We start from the raw sequence: 21,550 nt of genomic DNA on the forward strand, positions 1-21,550 counted from the left end.
ACAGATACGGAGAAACACTGGAAAACAGCGACACTGGAAAACACACACACACTGACACACACACACACACACACACACACACACATACATACACACACACTCGATGTCCTCCGACAATAGCACATCATCAGTCACACACACACACACACACACTCGATGTCCTCCGACAATAGCACATCATCAGTCACACACACACACACACACACACACACACACACACACACACACACACACACACACACACACACACACACACACACACACACACACACACACACACACAGGTAGGCCTAACACCTGTGTATGCACATGTCATGTTCAATTTTCGCATGGGTAGGCCTACTACTAGGCTATGATAGTGAAATGACTTGATAGCTAACAGCTTTGTCCAGTCACCTTGTTATTTCAGACACCTATAGATCAGTAAATACACATCTCTCTCTCCTCATAAGGCTCTGAGTCAACAATATCTAGAGCCCTATACCCTATATTGTGTTATCCTGCCATCTAGAGGTTGCAGATGGTATTACTGTTGGGTTTGTGAGTTCTTAAACGGTAGATGGCAGTGCAAGCTCAGGAATGAGATTAAATTAAAGTCTACAAACACCATCGAAGAAGAATCAACGCGGAAAGAACGAAGTTGAATTGAAACATGGCTGCTTCCATGAAGAAGGCAGCGCATGAAGTCGAGTCGCGTAAACGGACTGATGATGTGTTGCTGTCGGAGGACATCGAGTTCAGCTCGCTGCTGCTGTCACCGCTGGTGCTTCAAGGCTTGTCGTCCGCTGGGTTTCAGAAACCGTCACCGATTCAGCTGAAAGCCATTCCACTCGGACGATGTGGACTAGGTAGGCCAGGCTACCAAAGTTTATGGACAGCTAACGTTGTGGCTACGTCTGTGCCCGTGTGTACCTCTATGTGCTCAAATTGTTCCCAGATGAAATAGTAGGTTATATGACTGAAGGCGAAGTAGGCTACATAAAGTGTTATGTATGCTAGCATAGCTCTGCATTTGAATCAGTAGGCCTATCGCCTGCTAACATTACTTTAACACAAGTTCGCCAGTTGTGTATGTTTATTGTTCTTATCAGACGCTTTTGCCCAAATAGACTGGCATTTAGCTGCTAAGGTAATTTGTATTTCATGCAAAAAGTAAACTGGTGTGTACAGTGCAGTGCCTACTTTTGCCCACTAGAGTGTGGTACAACACACAACATGCTTGGCCAGGGTTTTTCCCCCTTGCACAGGTGTGCTTATTTGCGCTAACAGACAGTAGGTAGTTGTATGGAAACAGTTCCCTGACTGTCGCACTTTCATATGCATATTCATTCAGAGCGGTGGTGGTGGGGCAGGAATTTATCAAAGCACTTTGTCAAGTTAACAATACAACCTTGAGAACCAAATTAAAATCTGCTTGTGGATAGTTACTCTCTGGAAATGAGAGCAACATAATCAGCAGCCCACAAAACTCTTTGAATTAATTGAATTCGTGTAACCATTTAAAGGCCCTGGAAACCCAAAAAGTGTTCTGAGTTTGTCACATCACAGAAAACGGTGTCGTTTTGCCACCGAAGCTAATCTGGATGAATAAAAACATGGCTAAGCACATTGTGTGTAGTTTTCTTTACAAAGTGTTCCCAAACGGACCTCTTGACTTTGTTTCATAGGGTCTTTAAATATAGCTTCTTTTCTGCATCAGTTGCATGTGAGGTTGTTATGGCTTTTGTTTGTGCACATTCTGAGTGTGGAGACCCTTTAAAAAGCATCAGCAAACATACATCCCTTAGGCATCTCCTCCAGTACAGAAATCAATACTGCGTTACTCCAGTAATAATAGCCGACATTTTGTAGAGCATTACGCTAAAGTCATTTTCATTTTAAAGTATGTGCCTTGGTTTTGAACATTTAAATCGTAATCCCTCTAGGAACACATTGAAAGGGTCTATAGGCCTATATGCCCTCGAGATGCTTTAATACAAATGAAATATCAACATATTGGCATGAACAGCTGACAGCTTTACTCCTCAGTTATACTTAGGGAATTCCCAAATTTAAGCAAAAAAGGAATTACGCAATTTTACATGCGTCACGAGTGTGGATGAATTTATTTATCTTGATGGGGAAACCCAGTTCATTTATATATTATGACTTAACCCTTTATGGGGCAAATAACCATATGTAGTCACTTCCGCACACACTGAAAATTCCCTCCCCCTGCCTCCATTTGAAGTTGTATGTGGTTTTCTCTCAGCCAATTAGGGAAGATCAAGCTATCTTACAAATATTGACATCATAGCATCTGACCAATCAGCAGTGGACTACAGCACCTCAAACACAACCATCTGGCAGAAATCACATTTTTTAGGTTTTTGAACCTGGCTCATCCCACAACTATCATAATAGCATCAAAACTAAACATTGTAAGTTGATGTAACTCACACATTATTTGGTTGAATAGTTGTGTTAAAGATTGAGATTGTTGTTATTTGCATAGCATTTTTAAAAATGAGCTTATTGTTTGGCTAAAAACTAAATGCACTATATTTGATCAAATATAGTACAAATGAAATATCAACATATTGGCATGCAACAGCTGACAGCTTTACTCCTCAGTTATACTTAGGGAATTCCCAAATTTAAGCAAAAAAGGAATTACGCAATTTTACATGCGTCATGAGTGTGGATGAATTTATTTATCTTGATGGGGAAACCCAGTTCATTTATATATTGTGACTTAATATGATTTAATATGTTAGTTTATATTAGTTTAATGTTATTAGTTTTCGATTATCTTCAGGTCACCCTCTGTACATATTAGCTGTGCGGTGTGGTGTTTGTGTAATCTGTTGACTCAACAAAGCTGTGTGGACGATGCGGTGAGTGGACGAGCGATGGCCAGTGCTGACCCATGGAAACTCATTTAGTCTTAAAGTCAAACGCAAACAAACGCACGCCGGCCGCCCGCTCAAATATTTGTCAGCAGGAGGCGGCGGCTCGTGCCTCGTGACGCCTAATAACGGAGTGTGTGTGTGTGTGTGTGTCTTGTTTACTCGCGTCCGCAGACCTGATTGTCCAGGCCAAGTCGGGCACTGGGAAGACCTGTGTGTTTGCCACCATCGCCCTGGACTCCCTCCTCCCAGAAAACCCAGGACCGCAGGTGAGGAGCGCGTGTGCGTGTGTGTGGATAGCAGTTGAGGAGCGTGTGTGTGTGTGTGTGTGTGTGTGTGTGTGTGTGGACCGCAGGTGAGGAGCCTATGCATGTGCTGACTTATGTTGGATTTGTATCTACACATACACACACACACACACACACACACACACACACAGTCACCATGTAGGATATACATGTACAGAAGTATACTGAAGTACATGTATTGTCATTTGGAGCTTGTATTGTAGTATTTGTGATCTAACACTCTTATGAAAGTGTACCCTTATACCCGTATTGTAGTATCTGTGATCTAATACTGTTATGAAAGTGAACTCTTATACCCGTATTGTAGTATCTGTGATCTAACACTGTTATGAAAGTGTACTCTTATGCTCAGCAATACCTTAACCCCCCATATTAAAGTTGCTAAGATAAGTGCTCAGTTTGATGACCCTGTAAGAAGGACTCTGCCTGGTGTTAACATGACGCCATCATTGGACTTTTTCTCTCCTCTTGATGAGGAAGCGGTCTCTCAACTGCTTCAGCGAAGCCGTCCAACAACATGCCCTTTGGATCCTGTCCCGTCTACTCTCCTGCAGTCTATAGCACCCGCTATTATACCGGCAGTCACACATGTATTTAATACTTCACTCAGTTCTGGAATAGTTCCTTCTTCTTTTAAACAGGCAAGAATTACACCTTTGCTGAAGAAAAGTACACTTAATTCAACTGATGTGAAGAACTACAGACCTGTCTCCCTTCTTCCTTTCTTGTCAAAGGTTTTGGAGAAAGTGGTCTTCAAGCAAATGTGTGACTTCCTCTATCAGAATAACCTACTAGACCCTATGCAGTCTGGTTTCAAGAGTGGTCATTCTACTGAAACTGCTCTTCTATCTGTGACTGAAGCATTGAGAGTAGCTAAGTCCTCTGCTCAGTCATCAGTGTTAATTCTGTTAGATTTATCTGCAGCCTTTGATACGGTTAACCATGACATTCTCCTTTCTACACTATATGAACTGGGAATTTCTGGGAAAGCTCTTGACTGGTTCAAATCTTACCTTAAAGGGCGTTCTTTCAGCGTGTCTTGGCAGGGACAGATATCAAAGTCTCATGACCTCACTACAGGAGTCCCTCAAGGATCAGTATTAGGGCCCCTCCTTTTCTCTATTTACACCACTTCTTTAGGTGGGATTATTCGCTCTCATGGATTTGAATATCATTGCTATGCGGACGACACTCAACTTTTCCTATCCTTCCCACCTGAGGACTCTAGTGTTTCCCATCGGATCTCTGCATGCCTGAAGGATATTTCAATCTGGATGAAGGATCAGCACCTTCAGCTTAATCTTTCAAAAACTGAGCTCTTGGTGTTTCCAGCAAAAACAGCCATTCCCCAACAGATGAACATCCAGCTTGATTCATCCTCATTGACTCCAACTAGATCGGCACGTAACTTGGGTGTCATAATTGATGACCAACTTACTTTCTCTGAGCATGTTGCCTCAATTGCAAAGTCATGTCGGTATACCCTGTACAACATTAGGAAGATCAGACCTTATCTGACACAAGATTCCACTCAGCTTCTTGTACAGGCAATGGTTATCTCCAAGCTGGACTACTGCAACTCCCTGTTAGCTGGCCTACCTGCTTGCGTATTAAGACCACTACAGTTGATTCAGAATGCTGCAGCACGACTGGTCTTCAATCGGCCAAAGAGGACACATGTAACCCCTCTCCTAGTTACTCTCCACTGGCTCCCTATAGTAGCCAGAATTAAATTTAAATCTCTCACTCTGGCCTATAGGACACTGACTGGATCTGCTCCTAGCTACTTCAGTTCTTTGATCAAGATGTACATTCCCAACCGCCCATTGCGACCTTCTGAGGAGCGTCTGTTATGTCGACAAACCATTCATGCTAGGTCAAACTGTAGATCCTATTCTTCAGTGGTTCCGTGTTGGTGGAATGAGTTGCCCAGTGCTCTCCGTTCCAGCAACAGTTTTGGATCTTTCAAGAGGGGTCTTAAGGCATATTTGTTTAATATGCACTTAGTCTTTTGAGCGTTTGTTATGTGTTATGGTTTGTATAATAGTATTGTTTTGTTATGATTTGTCCATTGTTAGAATTTGACATTTATTTTGCTATTGTCCTTAAATTTAGCCATACCATGCTATAGTTATTGTTATTATATAATTAACTGAGTGACTTATTTGATTGCTATTCTCATTTCATTGTTTTATTTCTCATTAGGTTAGTGCTTAATTGATTGTTTTATTGATAATATTGCTATTCTCCCTTTTTGTAATTGTTCACTGTTATTTAATTTGTATTGTTATTTATTTGTATGTCGCTTTGGACAAAGGCGTCTGCTAAATAACCATAACCATAACCATAACCATATTGAAGTACTGTATCTGTGATGTAACTTTGTTATAAAAGTTTACTGTTATACTCAGCAATACCCTCCCCCTTGCATGGTCTTTAAATAGCTTCATCTGCATCATTTGCATGTGAGGTTGTTATGGCTTTTAGTTAAATGCACAACTTGAAATTCAGGCCAATGTGGAGTGTGGAGACTCTTTAAACTGCGTCAGCAAACATGCGTCCCTTAAGGCATTTCCACTGGTCCAGAAATCAATACTGCGTTACCCCGCCCCACAGGTGTTGGTTCTGGCTCCCACTCGGGAGATAGCGGTCCAGATCCACTCGGTCGTCATGGCGATCGGCAGCGCCATCGAGGGCTTGGAGTGCCACGTGTTCATCGGGGGCACACCCGTCAGTCAGGACAAGACCCGCCTCAAGAAGTGCCACATCGCCGTCGGCTCGCCAGGTCTGTGTGTGTGTGTGTGTGTGTGTGTGTGTGTGTGTGTCTGTCTGTATGTGTGTCATCATACGTGTTTTATTAAAGCCATTTTTGTTTCTGAAAGGAAACATTAAAGTCTAGTTAATGAATATGATCCTGTTTTGGCTGTGAGATTTATCACACAGAAATGAACACACACACACACACACACACACACAAATGCTCAGACACAGAAATGAACACACACACTCACATATACAGTAATTTCCCGCATATAAGCCGCATTGTGTATAAGCTTGCATGTTTTATGCAAGTTAAAAGAAACAAAACCATATTAATGCCATATGGCTTCATGGCTGAAGAAATTTTGCAAAACCAATGTATAAGCCGTGGCTAATAGTCGGGAAATTACGGTACAGACACACACATACATTTTCAGACACAGAAAAACACATATATACACACACACACACACACACACACACACACACACACACTGATTTGGAGGGCCAGGGATCTTGCCCACTTTTGCTTCACCTGCCACGGCATCAGCGGGAATGAATTCTTTGTGTTTGCTGCGTGTGTGTGTGTGTGTGTGTGTGTAGTGTACATGCATGTGTGTTTACCTGTCTGCGTGCGTGTGTAGGTCGCATTTAAGCCTCTGATTGAGATTGGTGTTCTGTGTGTGTGTGTGTGCAGATCGTATTAAAGAGACCCTATGCAACTTTCTGCAGGAGACGATCGCTCTTTGTTTACATCTGGAAGTCTGAGACGAAGAACCACGCTTGCAATTTATGTATTTAAATATAGCCGATACATGTATAAATATACACGCTAAAGCTGTCGGAGAAGCTCTGCAGAGAAAATGCAAGCATAAAACGAGCGAAAACGAACAACGAAACCGAAACCAGAGATGAAATCGCCAATCCTTCATAGTTCCTCTTTAAGCAGCTGATTGCGATTGGTGTTCTGTGTGTGTGTGTGTGTGTGTGTGCAGGTCGTATTAAGCAGCTGATTGAGATTGGTGTTCTGTCTGTGTGTGTGTGTGTGTGTGTGTGTGCAGGTCGTATTAAGCAGCTGTTTGAGATTGGTGTTCTGTGTGTGTGTGTGTGTGTGTGTGTGTGTGCAGGTCGTATTAAGCAGCTGATTGAGATTGGTGTTCTGTCCACAACGAGCATCAGGCTGTTTGTTCTGGACGAGGCTGACAAACTACTGGAGGAGGGCAGCTTTCAGGAGCAGATCAAGTGAGTGTGTGCGCGTGTGTGTCAGAGATGGTCTTGATGAGAAGAATAGGGGTATGAATAATGAGCGTATGGCGTTCATCCAGTGACTGACCCACACTAATGACCCCCCTCTTCCTTTTCCCTCCTCTCTTCTCTCTCTTTGTCGTTCCTCCCCTCCTCTCTTCTCTCTCTCTTTGTCGTTCCTCCCCTCCTCCTCCTCCTCCTCTCTCTCTGTCTCTCGTCTGTCCTCTTGTTTTCTTTTCCTATCAAAGCATCACATGAAAAGGATTATGTGTTCTCAAAGAAGTAAAAACATGAGCCAAAATAACATGTACTTAACCTTCTCTCTCTCTCTCTCTCTCTCTCGTCCAGTTGGATCTTCTCCTCGTTGCCATTGAATAAACAGATGCTCGCTCTGTCTGCCACCTACCCAGAATCCTTAGCGCAGCACCTGACGCGCTACATGCGTGAGCCCACCTTTGTGCGCCTCAACCCCACAGACCCGGGACTCATCGGTACGTCTCCTCTGGTTCCGCCCCGAGTCACGTCTGAGGTGCATTCAAATTTGCCATCGTTTGCAAACATTTGCAAACTCTTTTCTGTTTGCCTTGAGTATTTGGCAAACATTTGCAAACAGTTTTCCGTTAGCCTTGAGTTTTCGACGAACGTTTGCGAACAATCGCAAATATTCTGAAGAGGTACAGTTAAGCCCAAAATTATTAGCCCCCCTTATGAATTCAGACATAATCCTTTGTTTATACATGAAAATGACCATTTCCAAGAATGTGCCTAGTTTATATGATTACAGAAGCGCAAAGACAGTATGCCCACAAAGTTTGATGATCATTGTTTACTCATGCTCTGATTTGTGACAAGAAAAGCAAAAATTGACATGTTCAAAATTATTAGCCCCCAGACCATTAATAGGCAATAGTGTAGCCTTTCTTTGCTTCAACTGACAACAACTTCTTTGAATAGTCTTTTACTATGTTGGCACATATCTCTTAAGCACTCTTTAGCTCCAGCTCGTCCAAACTGCATGGTTTTCTTGTATGGACTCTTGCTTTAAGCACGTGCCACAGATTCTCAATGGGGTTGAGGTCTGGTCTCTGTGTAGGCTATTCCAGCACCTTGATTTTGGTATCCTTTAGGGCGTTTTAGACCACTTTTCACTATGCTTTGGGTTATTATCATGCTGAAGGACCTGGTGGTGACCTAAGCCTAGACTAAGAGCAGGCGTCTTGATGTTATCCCTCAAAAGGTCAACATAATCTTTCTTTTTCATGATCCCATGCACCCAAACAAGGCTCCCTCTGCCTGAGACAGCAACACAGCCCCATAACATGATGCTCCTACCACCATGCTTCACTGTGGGAACTGTATTTTTATGGTTGTAGGCCTTCCCTTTTATCGCCAAACATAGGCAACATCCATGTGCCCAAACAGCTCCAGTTTAATGTCATCAGACCAAAGGACAGTTTTCCAAAACTCATTTTTAGCTTTTAAATGTGCATGGGCAAAGTTCAGTCTGACTTTGGAGCACCCCTTTTGGAGTAATGGGTTTTTTCTCAGCCGATGACCTTGGAGGCCTCCACAATAAAAATCCCTCGCTACTGTCTTCCTCAAGACTTTAACCCCAGAGGTCTCAAGGTCAGCAACTATCATTTTGGCGGATGTGCAGGGTTCCTTGCTAACATCCCTGATGATTTTTCTCTCTAGATTGAGATATTTAGCATTTTCATCCACACTTAGGTTTGTTATGCACAAACTTGGAACTCTTTGTACTTTGTAATGATGAAGTGCACGGCTGTTCTACAGACTGTGAAGCATCTAGAGATTACAGTATAGCCTTTCTCCATATTATAGGTCTCAATGATGTTCTTTCTGAGGTCCAGACAGATTTCCTTTATCCTCAGTATGCCTGTAAAGGCAGTCCCCTCTCAGACAGGTGTTCAAGTGCCTGTAGGCCTGTTCCTTGAAGTCTTTAGGTAACAATCAATGCTGGTTGAGTGTTCAGGTGTTGTCTGGACATTAACTAACAGCAAAGGTGTGGCTTGAAAGGTGACAGGTTGGTCGTGTGTGTTTAAAAGCAAAAAAATCACATGGGGGCTATTAATTTTGACCACTCCACTTTTCACACAATTTGAGATTAAGCATTCCTAATAATATATTAACACTCCAAAATGCACCATATTCTACATAATAACACTGGCGAATGTTTGATTTTTAAAATTTGATCAGAGATGAAAAACTTAGGGAGAATTTTAGAGTAATGTTCCAAAATTTCAGGGGGGCTAATAATTTTGGGCTTAACTGTAGTTCTCCGCGAGCATACAGTGGAACTGGATGTGAGTTTGACGAAGGCAACAATGCAATTACCATTAGAATGGAACGTTGGCACCAAATCGTTCACATTTAAGTTAACCGTTGAAGGAAAACATGCTCACCACGAGCGTTCGGCACTGTTTGGCCAATTTGAGTGCACGTCAGGTTCCGCTCTAGTTCAGTTCTGGCTCCGCTCCGGTTCCACTCCGGTTTGGTTCCGCTTCCTCTCTACCCGTGTCCAGTGGCGAACGTTTGCGTTTTCTTTGACCAGTTAAATTTAAATGATTTGGTGTTCACATTCTATTCTAACGCTAATTGCGTTGTTGCCTTCGTCCAGTTCCACTGTATGTTTGCGGAGAACTACCTGCTCAGACTGTTTGCGATTGTTCGTTTGCCGAAAACTCAAAGCTAACAGAAAACTGTTAGCAAACGTTCGCAAATGTTCGTCTATAGCAGGTTCGTCTATAAAAGGACCCCTTTTAGGGGATAACATTTTCCGAGGACCCCCTTGTAACCGTAACAGTTAACCATTCATATTCTCTGAAGTTGTGGCTGGGTCCACCATCCCAAGTTAATGTGGGTAGGACCAAATAGACACAATTTGCTTGTTTTATGGGTGAGTATCATCTTTTTAAAATGTTAACTTTATCATTTCAAGCTAATTGTTTCGCGGACCCCTTGGCTATGGGTCACGGACCCCACTTTGAGAACCACTGGTCTGTAGTGTGTTTGCGAATCTGAATGCACCTCAGGAGTAGACGTGAGCCTGTGTGCAGTGCCCAGCACTGCGTCCACTCTTGTCCTTCTCCAGGTAGACTCTGACCAACATCATGACGCGTGATATGAGACATAGATAAGAAATATCAGCACATGAACTAGTTATGGATCTAAAAATCTCAAGACATATTCTATTCTAATGTCAATACTCCCAGATATTGACTCCATATTTACTTTCCATTTCTTTCTTTCTCTCCCTCTGACCCTTCTCTTTCCCTCTTTCTTGTCTTTCCTCCCACTCGTTCCCTCGCTCACTCTCCTCATCTCACTACCGCCCCCTGCAGGTCTGAAGCAGTACTACCGGCTGGTGCCCACCCATCCGCTGCCCCATAAGGTGTTTGAGGAGAAGGTGCAGAAGCTGCTGGACCTCTACAGCAAGGTGCCCTTCAACCAGTCACTCGTCTTCTCCAACCTGCACAGCCGGTACTGACCAGTCACCTCTCACAGCTCTCGTTTGCTCTCGTGTGTGTGTGTGTGTGTGTGTGTGTGTGTGTGTGTGTGTGTGTGTGTGTGTGTGTGTGTGTGTGTGTGTGTGTGTGTGTGTGTGTGTGTGTGTGTGTGTGTGTGTGTGTGTGTGTGTGTGTGTGTGTGTGTGTGTGTGTGTGTGTGTGTGTGTGTGTGTGTGTGTGTGTGTGTGTGTGTGTAGCCCTTATGTGTTTATCTGTTAGAATATTTGGACACATTTGAGCTGTTGTGTGTATGCATATGCAATGAATTTTGACTGTGTGTGTGTGTGTGTGTGTCCTGTGCAGGGCTCAGCAGCTGGCTGATATCCTGTCCTCTAAGGGTCTGCCTGCCGTGTGCATCTCCAGCAGCCTCACACAGGACCAGCGGCTGGATGCAATGTCCAAACTCAGACACTACCAGTGCAGAGTGCTCATCTCCACAGACCTGGTACACACACACACACACACACACACACACACACACACACACACACACACACACACACACACACACACACACACACACAGGACCAGCGGCTGGATGTAATGTCCAAACTCAGGCACTACCAGTGCAGAGTGCTCATCTCCACAGACCTGGTACACACACACACACACACACACACACACACATACACACACACACACACACACACACACACACAGGACCAGCGGCTGGATGCAATGTCCAAACTCAGGCACTACCAGTGCAGAGTGCTCATCTCCACAGACCTGGTACACATACACACACACACACACACACACACACACACACACACACACACACACACACACACACACACACACAGGACCAGCGGCTGGATGCAATGTCCAAACTCAGGCACTACCAGTGCAGAGTGCTCATCTCCACAGACCTGGTACACACACACACACACACACACACACACACACACACACAGGACCAGCGGCTGGACGCAATGTCCAAACTCAGACACTACCAGTGCAGAGTGCTCATCTCCACAGACCTGGTACACACACACACACACAATTGTTCCACTACACACACACACACACACACACACAATTGTTCCACTGCACGCACACACACACACACACACACACACACAATTGTTCCACTGCACGCACACACACACACACACACAATTGTTCCACTGCACACACACACACACACACACACACACACACACACACACACACACACACACACACACACACACACACACACACAGGACCAGCGGCTGGACGCCATGTCTAAACTCAGACACTACCTACACCTACACACACCCACACACACACACACACACACACACACTCACACACAGAATAAACACCTATGTAGCTTGGCTGAACAGGACGTCTGTCTCCTTTAAATGGCTTTGTAGTTAACTCCGTTATTACCCAGCACCTTGGGTCAACTCCAGTGGTGTTAAACTGGCCTTTTAGACCAACTCCTGTGGTGTAAACCAGGGGTTCTCAATGTTTTTGGTTCCAAGGACCCCTTTTAGGGGATAACATTTTCCGAGGACCCCCTTGTAACCGTAACAGTTAACCATTCGTGTTCTCTGAAATTGTGGCCGGGTCCACTATCCTAAGTTAATGTGGGTAGGACCAAATATACACAATTTGCTTGTTTTATGGGTGAAAAGAGCATCATCTTTTTAGAATGTTAACTTTATAATTTCAAGCAAATTATTTTGCGGACCCCTTGGCTATGGGTCACGGACCCCAAGGGGTCTCCGGACCCCACTTTGAGAACCACTGGTGTTAAACTAGCCCTTTAGACCAACTCCTGCAGTGTAAACTAGCCCTTTAGACCAACTCCTGCAGTGTAAACTAGCCCTTTAGACCAACTCCAGTGGTGTTAAACTAGCCCTTTAGACCAACTGCTGTGGTGTTAAATGTACTATACAAAAAAGGGACATGACTTGACCAGTTAACTAACCTTGAATTGAAGTGACCTTATTCAGGTGTTTTTCTGTCTGTCTGTCTGTCTGTCTGTGTGTGTGTGTGTGTGTGTGTGTGTGTGTGTATGTATGTAGACGTCTCGTGGGATAGATGCTGAAAAGGTGAACTTGGTGGTGAACCTGGATGTACCGCAGGACTGGGAGACCTACATGCACCGCATCGGCAGAGCAGGACGCTACGGTAAGAGTGTGTGTGTGTGTGTGTGTGTGTGTGTGTGTGTGTGTGTGTGATACACATATGCACTGCATCTAATCGGCAGAGCAGGACGCTTCGGTAAGAGTGTGTGTGTGTGTGATACACATATGCACTGCATCGGCAGAGCAGGATGCTTCGGTAAGAGTGTGTGTGTATGTGTGTGTGATACACATATGCACTGCATCGGCAGAGCAGGACGCTTCGGTAAGAGTGTGTGTGTGTGTGTGTGTGTGTGTGTGTGCATCATGCCTCGCAAGACTGTGTGTGTGCGCGCGTGTGCGCATCATGCCGTGCAGGACTGTGTGTGTGCGTGTGTGATTGTCAGATACGCTTCTGTGAGGCGGCCAGTTGCGGTCTCGCTGTGCGTATGTGTACATGTTTAAAACATGATCATTGTTTTCAGTCACCTAGACAGTGACAGGCTGTCGTGTGATTGGCTGTTAATGGCTGCTCAAGTGAAGAGGTTGTGTGTTAATGATTAACCCGATAATGACATGTTGTCTGTTGGCTACATGACCACTGATGTGAGCTGTGATTGGTCACTGGCTGTGGAAGTAGCCTCTTAAGACTCGTGTCCACTGTGGTATTTTTAGCCGCCTGTTAGGGGCAGGTAGTTTAAGGATAACAAGCTACTTAATTAGAGACTCTGTGTGTGTGTGTGTGTGTGTGTGTGTGTGTGTGTGGCGCGCTCGCTCACCTCCTTCAGAACTGCTTCATGATGAAGGGGCTGAAATCAGAATTACCTTTGCTCTGTTGTCATGCCGACCACAAGCAGCCTCAAAAGGAGCTGTATTCGGTCGTCACGACGAGGAGCATAACCTTCGTGTGGCTCCTATTGAACAGGCCTGTAGAATCTAGCCTCCCCCTCCTCTCTCTCTTTCCCTCCTTCTCTCTCTCTCTATCCCTCCCTCTCTATTCTCCCTCCACCTGCCTTTCTCTGTCTTGCATCATTCTCTCTCTCTCTCTCTCTCTCTCTCCTTTTCTATCCCTCTCTCCTGTCCTCCTTAATGAGTCTCCTTTCAGTTCTCATTTCTTTTCAATACACTTACATAATGCTGCCATAACCATGGCTTTGTGTGTATGTGTGTGTGTGTGTGTGTGTGTGTGAGGGTTTCTGTAAGTGTTTTGGTGGTGTTAATGAGTATTTGTGTGTGTATATAAGGGTTTCTGTGAGTGTTTCAGTGATGTTAATGTGTGTGTGTATGAGTGAGTGAGTGTGTTTTTGTGAGTCTTGTGTGTGTGTGTGTGTGTGTGTGTCTGAATGTCTAGTTTGTGTGTGTGTGTGCATGCATGCGTGTCTGAGTGTCTGGTAGTTTGTGTGTGTGTGTGTGCGCGCGTGTGTGTCTGGTAGTGTGGGTGTGTGTGTGTGTACGCGTGTGTGTATGCGTGTCTGGTAGTGTGTGTAGGTGTGTGTGTGCGTGTCTGAGTGTCTTGTTGTGTGTGTGTGTGTGTGTGTGTGTACGTGTGTGTGTATGCGTGTCTGGTAGTGTGTGTGTGTGTGTTTACGCGTGTGTGTCTGCGTGTCTGGTAGTGTGTAGCTGTTGGTAGGGCTGGTTGTCAGCAGAGAGGCAGCCTGTAGGCTTCACACTGGAGTGTTCTGACCCTCTCCTGATCTAGAGGACACACACACACACACACACACACACACACACACACACACACACACACACTCACTCTGACGCCTCCCTCTGTCTCAGGCACTCACGGACTGGCCGTCACATACTGTTGCCATGGTGAGGAGGAGAATAAGATGATGATGATTGCCCAGAAGTGCAACCTCAACATTACAGCATTGCCAGGTAAACACACACACACAGTACATTTGCAGTAACACACACGGCCGTACGTTGACATAAAGTCATACACATGTGAACTGTTTTTACACACACACACACACACACACACACACACACACACACACACTGTTAAACATTTAACTTAACTCCACTTCATAGCTTCACAGCATTTCTATGGCCTCCTCAGAGAACAGGCGTTGTTGATGATGTTGTTGTTGTTGTTGTTGTTGTTGTTGTGGTTGTGGTTGTGGTTGTTGTTGTTGTTGTTGACTACTCTACCCTCTCCCCAGACCCAATCCCTGCCGGTCTGATGGAGGAGCGTTGTGATTGGGACATCACCGTCCAGCCCCCCCACAAAGATGACCTGTCCAGCCTGTCCCTCCCCAGGAGGAAATCCCCCAAACGCAGTACTCAGGCCAGCCCCTCCTATCAGCCAATCACAGAGCAGATCACCAGCACGGCAACCGCAGAGCAGCACTCAGACAGACCAATCAGGAAACAGCACTCAGACGGCCCAATCAGAAAACAGCACTCAGACGGCCCAATCAGAAATCAGCACTCAGACGACCCAATCAGAAAACGGCACTCAGACGGCCCAATCAGAAAACAACACTCAGGCGACCCAATCAGAAAACAGCACTCAGACGGACCAATCAGCAAACACCCCGAGTCCCCGGAAGTGGGTGTGTCCTCCCTTGGCCCCGCCCCCATCTCTCGTCAGCGTCAGCAGGACGCGCTGCCCAAGATCCCGCCTCTTCCCTCGTTCAAGCCGCGCTGCGCCGAGCCCATCAGCCTGCGCCACGCCGAGCGGGACTTCCAGCGCTTCATCACGGAAGGACCCGGAAGGAGCGTGGAGGTGGTGCGCCAGTTCCGGGGTCGGCCGGCCAATGGCCAGGATGATGACGTCACCGCCGACGACGGAGGGGCGGAGCCACAGGAAGAGCGGTTTGTGTTGCACGACAACGAGCAACCAGCGGTGACATCACAGAGGAGGAGGAGGAGCTTGACCTCTGACCCCTCTGGCCCCGCCCCCTCCTCCTCGTCCTCCTCGTCTTCCTCCTCCTCCAGCTCAGAGTCCGATATGGAGACGGAGCAGAAAGTTCCGGCAGCGCGGAGCGGCCACGTCGTCACGCGTCGGCCAGCTGGACCAATCAAAACAGAGCCCGTACGTGCAGCGGCACACGCCCCCAAACACCACAGCCAATCACAAACCAGCGCAGCCAGACGCCACCACCAATCCCCTCAACCCACCACCACCACCACCGCACCCCCCAGGCACCCATACACACACCCTCCGCCACCTCCACACACACGGGGCAGACCGATGACCTCCCCAGCCCAGAGAGGAGGCTCTTCCAGGGGGAGAGCTGGGCGCCAGGACCCCCTGCGGACACCCCCGGTGGAGCTGGAGGAGGAGGAGGAGGAGGAGGAAGAGGAGGAGGCGCAGACTCAGCACTACTGGGGGAGAGGCTCTTCAAGGGGGAGAAGCAGGCGTCACGATCCTCTGCGGACACCCCTGAAGAAGGAGGAGGAGGAGGAGGAAGAGGAGGAGGAGGAGGAGGAGGAGGAGGAGGAGGAGCAGGACTACTGGGGGAGGTGCTACTCCAGGGCCTGGGAGCAGTACTACAGCTCGCTGCCTGCTCCCTACAGACACGCCTACAGCTCCTCCCACGCCTGGATGGCAGCCTATCGCATGAGCAGCGTCTACATGCAGGAGATGATGAAACCATAGCAACGCCTCTCCTCTCTTCCTCCTCTCCATCCTCTTCTTCCCTCTCCTCCTCCCTTCTATCCCCTTCTCCTCTCCTCTCTGTCTGCCTCTCTTCTCCTACTCCGCCCTCAGTCACATAAAGAGCATGTCTAGATTGGCAGGTGTGCAGAGACACACAACAGTGATCCTGTTCTCCTCTCCTCTCTCCTCTCTCTCCTCCTTTCTCATTTCTCTATCCTTCTCTCCCCTCTCCTCCTTTTTTCTCTTCTCTCCTCTCTCTATCCCCCACTCCTCTGCTCTCCTCTCAACAGTAGTGCTGTTTTTGAACCAGTCTCCTCTGGCACCGCAGGTTGGCATGTGTTTGGTTGTGTTTTCTGTTCTTCTTTTTTTAATGTGTGTGTGTGTGTGTGTGTCTGCATGTGTTAAGCTGATCAGTGCTTTTGAGTAAACACACACACGGTTGTAAACAGATGTAAGGTGTTTTACATTCTCTTGTGAAAAGAGTTCTTTATAATAAAACTAATGATCAACTCTCAACCCAAACCTGACGTGTCGTGTCCTGTTGTAGTGAAGTGGTTGTGGGCTTTTCAGAGCCCGGCGTCTTTTTGTGCAGTCCAAGTGTCTTTTTCAGTGCCCAGCGTAGAGTCCAGTGTCTTTTTGTGTTTTTGTAGAGTCCAGTGTCTTTTTGTAGAGTCCAGTGTCTTTTTGTAGAGTCCAGCGTCTTTTTGTGGAGTCCAGCGTCTTCAGGTCGTCGGGGTCGAGCGTCATCATGCAGGCTCCATAGGGGTCGCACTGTGAGTCACGCAACTCCGCCATTACCTGCAATCAGCCATTAATCAAGCTCTCTCACACAAACACACGCACACACACGTTAATGAGGGACTGCAGAACTACTTGTATGATTAGCACAAGCTACCACACACACAACTAACGAGCTCAAAGACGTCTTCACCTCTAAAGTTCCCCTGACTGGGCACTGTAGTTCTGTAAAGTTCATGTGAGTGGTGACTGGGTACTATATGGTTCTGGTCTAAAGTTCATGTGAGTGGTGACTGGGAACTATGGTTCTGCTGTGACGTTCATGTGAGTGGTGACTGGTCCTGCATGCAGGGGCGGAACACGTCTATGGACCTAGTTCTCAGACCTTTGAACCCCCCCACACCCAAACACCAAGGCCATATGGTTGCTGTCTTTTTGAATATTTCTCCAGTCCTGTTGGAAATCAATGGAATTGTATTTTTCATTCATCTTTCATCTGTAAATGAGTAGATGATGACACTGTGCTCACAAGTGTGTATTGACACACTCCCCAAATGAGAGAAATCTGAAGCCTGTTGTATATTGTGGCACTCTCTTACACCCACATGTCATTCAGACTTTGAACTTACTCCTGAATCACACACCAGTTTCTGTGTATCTGACCCATGAACAGGCCACAGTGTTGGGGAACAGACGGGGTGGGCACACACTGGTGCATAATTTAGCTTTAGGAGCTCAGCTGTGTACTGTAGGTCTAGGAGCAATCTGCACGAGTTACTAGGCAATAGTGGGTTAAAGGCTAATCACAGTCTACTAGGCAATAGTGGGTTAAAGGCTAATCACAGTCTACTAGGCAATAGTGGGTTAAAGGCTAATCACAGTCTACTAGGCAATAGTGGGTTGAAGGCTAATCACAGTCTACTAGGCAATAGTGGGTTGAAGGCTAATCACAGTCTACTAGGCAATAGTGGGTTGAAGGCTAATCACAGTCTACTAGGCAATAGTGGGTTAAAGGCTAATCACAGTCTACTAGGCAATAGTGGGTTAAAGGCTAATCACAGTCTACTAGGCAATAGTGGGTTAAAGGCTAATCACAGTCTACTAGGCAATAGTGGGTTGAAGGCTAATCACAGTCTACTAGGCAAAAATATGTCTTTGTTTGAAGATCTAGGATGTGATGTTAATGGTCTCCAATAGCAACCTGGTAAAGATGCCACAGAGCCTCGTGTGTGTGTGTGTGTGTGTGTGTGTTATAATACAACAAAGCATGCGGACATAACTTTCAATGCAATGGGTTAACCTGAGGGTTGTTGAACCCCGTGTGTGTGTGTGTGTGTGTGTGTGTGTGTGTGTGTGTGTGTGTGTGTGTGTGTGTGTGTCGTGCAGGTTTAGAATGGCCCTGACGTCACTCGAGGATGACTGACTGGTCCACGGGCTTTGCTGTGTACAGGAAAGACCTCACAGTCGTCGCTAGCTCTGTGGTCCGTTGCGCTCGCACCATGTGAGTGTGTGTGAGTGTGTGTGTGTGTGTGTGTGTGCCGGTGGGATGACACTGGAAACCCACGGAGGTGCGAACGAGAGCTCGCCGTGCAGCACCGGGACCGAACACACACCGTTCGTGGTGTTCAACTGCGTCCTCCTCAGCCTGTCGCTGCTGCTCGGCGTCTCCGGTAACGTGCTCGTGTGCTGGGTGGTGCTACGGAACAAGACTCTGCGCACGGCCAACAACGCGCTGCTGGTCAACCTAGCCGCGAGCGACCTGCTCAAGTGCTCGGTGGACACGCCGGTGTTCCTCGCGTCACTGCTCTGGGCGCTCGGGCGGGGTACAGAGGTGAGCGCGCGCCTCTGCTGCCTGCTGCAGTTCACGTACGCGCTGTGTAGCTGCGTGCAGCTGCTGAGTCTCGTGGGCATCAGCGTGGAGAGGTTCCGCGCCATCGCCTTCCCGTTTAGAGCGGAGACCCGCCGAGGCAGAGTGCGCGTGTGGCTGCTCTTCATCTGGGCCCTGGGGCTCGTGCTAGCCGTGCTCTCGCTCACTCTGAGCAAAGACGCGCTCTACTACATGATGTGCACTCACGTGCGTCCGCACGGTATGCCCAACCCGTTCGTTGTGGACCCGTTCGGCGTGTTCGTGCTGGTGCCGGTTTGGGGATGTTGCCTCGTTCTAATAGCGGTGCATTATCTGCGTATATTCGTGGTTGTCCGACAGCACTCCAATAAGATCTTCGACCGCGGGGTCCAACTCAAACATTCCATGTCCAGACAGGTGTCCGGTTGGCAGAGCTTCTCGCAGCACGCGCAACAACGTCCGAGCGGCACTCTATCCAAACCCTGTGAGCGCGAGCCTGCGGGCAAACCGTCATCATCACCGGAGGAAGAGGGGAACGGGCCAGTAGGCCTACCAGAGATGATGCCGTCACCACCACCACCGGCGCTGCAGGAGCGGGCTAGACCGTCCCCGGAGATCGTGGGCGCCGTGTGCATCCTGACCCCGACGGCGAAAGAGCTCGGGCAGAAGCGCCTGGAGGGGAAGCTGGCGAAGCGGTTCGGGTCCATCATCATCGCGGTGCTGCTGTTCTGGATGCCGCTGGTGCTGTGCCTCATCCTGGGCTCCTGCGCAGCCGCTCGGCCCGAGGTGAGGACCGGAGGGGTGGTGTGGAGAGGACCGGAGGGGTGGTGTGGAGAGGACCGGAGGGGTGGAGGGGCCACCAGTCAGCGCACACACATGCAGAAGTCTACCTGACATTCTTAACACCGTTATTTAGATCGTGTCATTTATTACAGTTATTTGGCGTTATGGCTGACTCTGCAGCTGGCGTTTTATTGTAATAATAGCAATGATTGATCGATTGTTCTGTATATAATGTAAGCCACTGGATGCGTCAGTTTTCTCCGAGATAAAGTTTTCATAGCCTATATCTAGGGTAGACTTTTGTGTTGTGACACCATTATGCATCGAAGCTATCAACACCCTCTGTAGCTTATATCAAGCAGACGAGTTCAGTAAATATCTAAAAAAAAAAAAAAAGACTCAAAATGTAGGCTACCGGCATATGACAGCTTTTAGTCAACTCAATTTTATCTGGAAGCCTATTTTTTTCATATAATTTTGCATTCGACTGCTGCTATTGACAGGCTCTTCCTATTTCACAGACAGTAGGTAGGCTACTTGTTGTCTTGCCGTATACCTCATAGGCCTACTATCTTGTGAAATATAATATTTTCTTAATTCTAAATATCTGATGTTTTATGTATTGTTTTGTTTGTTTGAATTTGTATTACTTTTTATTTTAGCCTACTTTATTAGCCTATCATGTTAAGTACGCCAAATGTTAGCCACTTTGAGCTGCATTCTGTGTATGGTTATGGTGCTATACAAATAAGACTACTTACTTATTTATTTATTTATTTATTTATTTACTTACTTACTTACTTACTTACTTACTTACTTACTTACTTACTTACTTACTATTAAAGCTCGTCCACTTCCTGTTTCAGGACTGGATGTTCCGGGAGTTGCAGACGTCCGCGCTGGTGCTGACGTGCGTTCCCGCGGCACTGCACCCGCTCATCTACTCTCTCCTCAACCGGCAGTTCCGTGCCGAGTTCCACCGGACGCTCGCCGCTCTACGGAGCTGCAGGAGACGGCGGGACTGAGCCCGTGCCGTTGACCTGCCTCCCGACATGTCTCTCGGCCTGGACGCTACTCTTTTTTTCTGTCCGCTCACATTGAACCGGGTCGCAGTCTGGAGATAGCCGCGTCATCCGTTTGTGGTAATGAAACTACCTCCTCAGTGAACTAGGCGAGATCTGCGAATCTACGTATCTGCGTCTACTTCGACTACTTCCCAGCATAAACAAACACAATCAAAATGGTCGGCTGTTGGTTCGAAGGGTGACTGAAGCTAATTTTGCAGCTGTCTGTCTTAAATGTGCATTTTTAAAATAGTTTGTTGTTGACCGATACATTGTGCTAGCCTACACCAGGGGAAATGTAAGAGTTTAGGTTTAAGTTGTAGCCTACACTGGAAAGGTAGCATAGGCATGAGTAATCGTGAATTGGCATCAGTGACACTTGAGCTGAACAAGCTATATTCTGGAATAAGCTATATGCTTAACAAATGGCGTGTTACTGTCAAATGAGCACTTATATTACTATATGATTCTATTTATGTGTTACCTAACCCCCCAGTCCAATGCTAAAAGTGTTTTAATACCAATATTATGACAGTGTGGCTACAGTAGCGTAGCCTATGGGGCGCCGAAAGAGTTTGTGTGTGCCAGTCTCAGGCTCAGCAAATACATTGAAAATGTTTTTACAGCCTCTAAGTGAATTATCTTTGTAATAAAATATTAAATGTAGACTGGAACATTTCCAGTGGTCACTTCCTAAAAGCAAGGACTGCGTTTTGTAGTTATTGGC

At 46.8% G+C, this 21,550-nt stretch overlaps 2 protein-coding genes across 2 annotated transcripts; both read left to right on the forward strand.

Moving 5' to 3' along the window:
* Positions 1-630: 630 nt before the first annotated feature.
* On the forward strand, positions 631-16,914 carry ddx20 (DEAD (Asp-Glu-Ala-Asp) box polypeptide 20). The gene is made up of 10 exons (XM_062540782.1): positions 631-848; positions 3,063-3,157; positions 5,813-5,981; positions 7,084-7,198; positions 7,550-7,692; positions 10,564-10,702; positions 11,032-11,173; positions 12,744-12,849; positions 14,562-14,663; positions 14,951-16,914. Exons 1-10 carry the CDS (start codon positions 653-655, stop codon positions 16,390-16,392), a joined length of 2,649 nt encoding a protein of 882 aa, XP_062396766.1. The 5' UTR covers positions 631-652; the 3' UTR covers positions 16,393-16,914.
* Positions 16,915-18,676: 1,762 nt separating this feature from the next.
* LOC134087012 (alpha-1A adrenergic receptor-like) lies at positions 18,677-20,784 on the forward strand. Its single transcript, XM_062540212.1, has 2 exons — positions 18,677-19,762; positions 20,626-20,784. Exons 1-2 carry the CDS (start codon positions 18,677-18,679, stop codon positions 20,782-20,784), a joined length of 1,245 nt encoding a protein of 414 aa, XP_062396196.1.
* The last annotated feature ends 766 nt before the right edge of the window (positions 20,785-21,550 follow it).

The sequence above is a fragment of the Sardina pilchardus genome, chromosome 7, assembly GCF_963854185.1.
Source record: "Sardina pilchardus chromosome 7, fSarPil1.1, whole genome shotgun sequence".
In the NCBI taxonomy this organism is placed as follows: Eukaryota; Metazoa; Chordata; class Actinopteri; order Clupeiformes; family Clupeidae; genus Sardina; species Sardina pilchardus.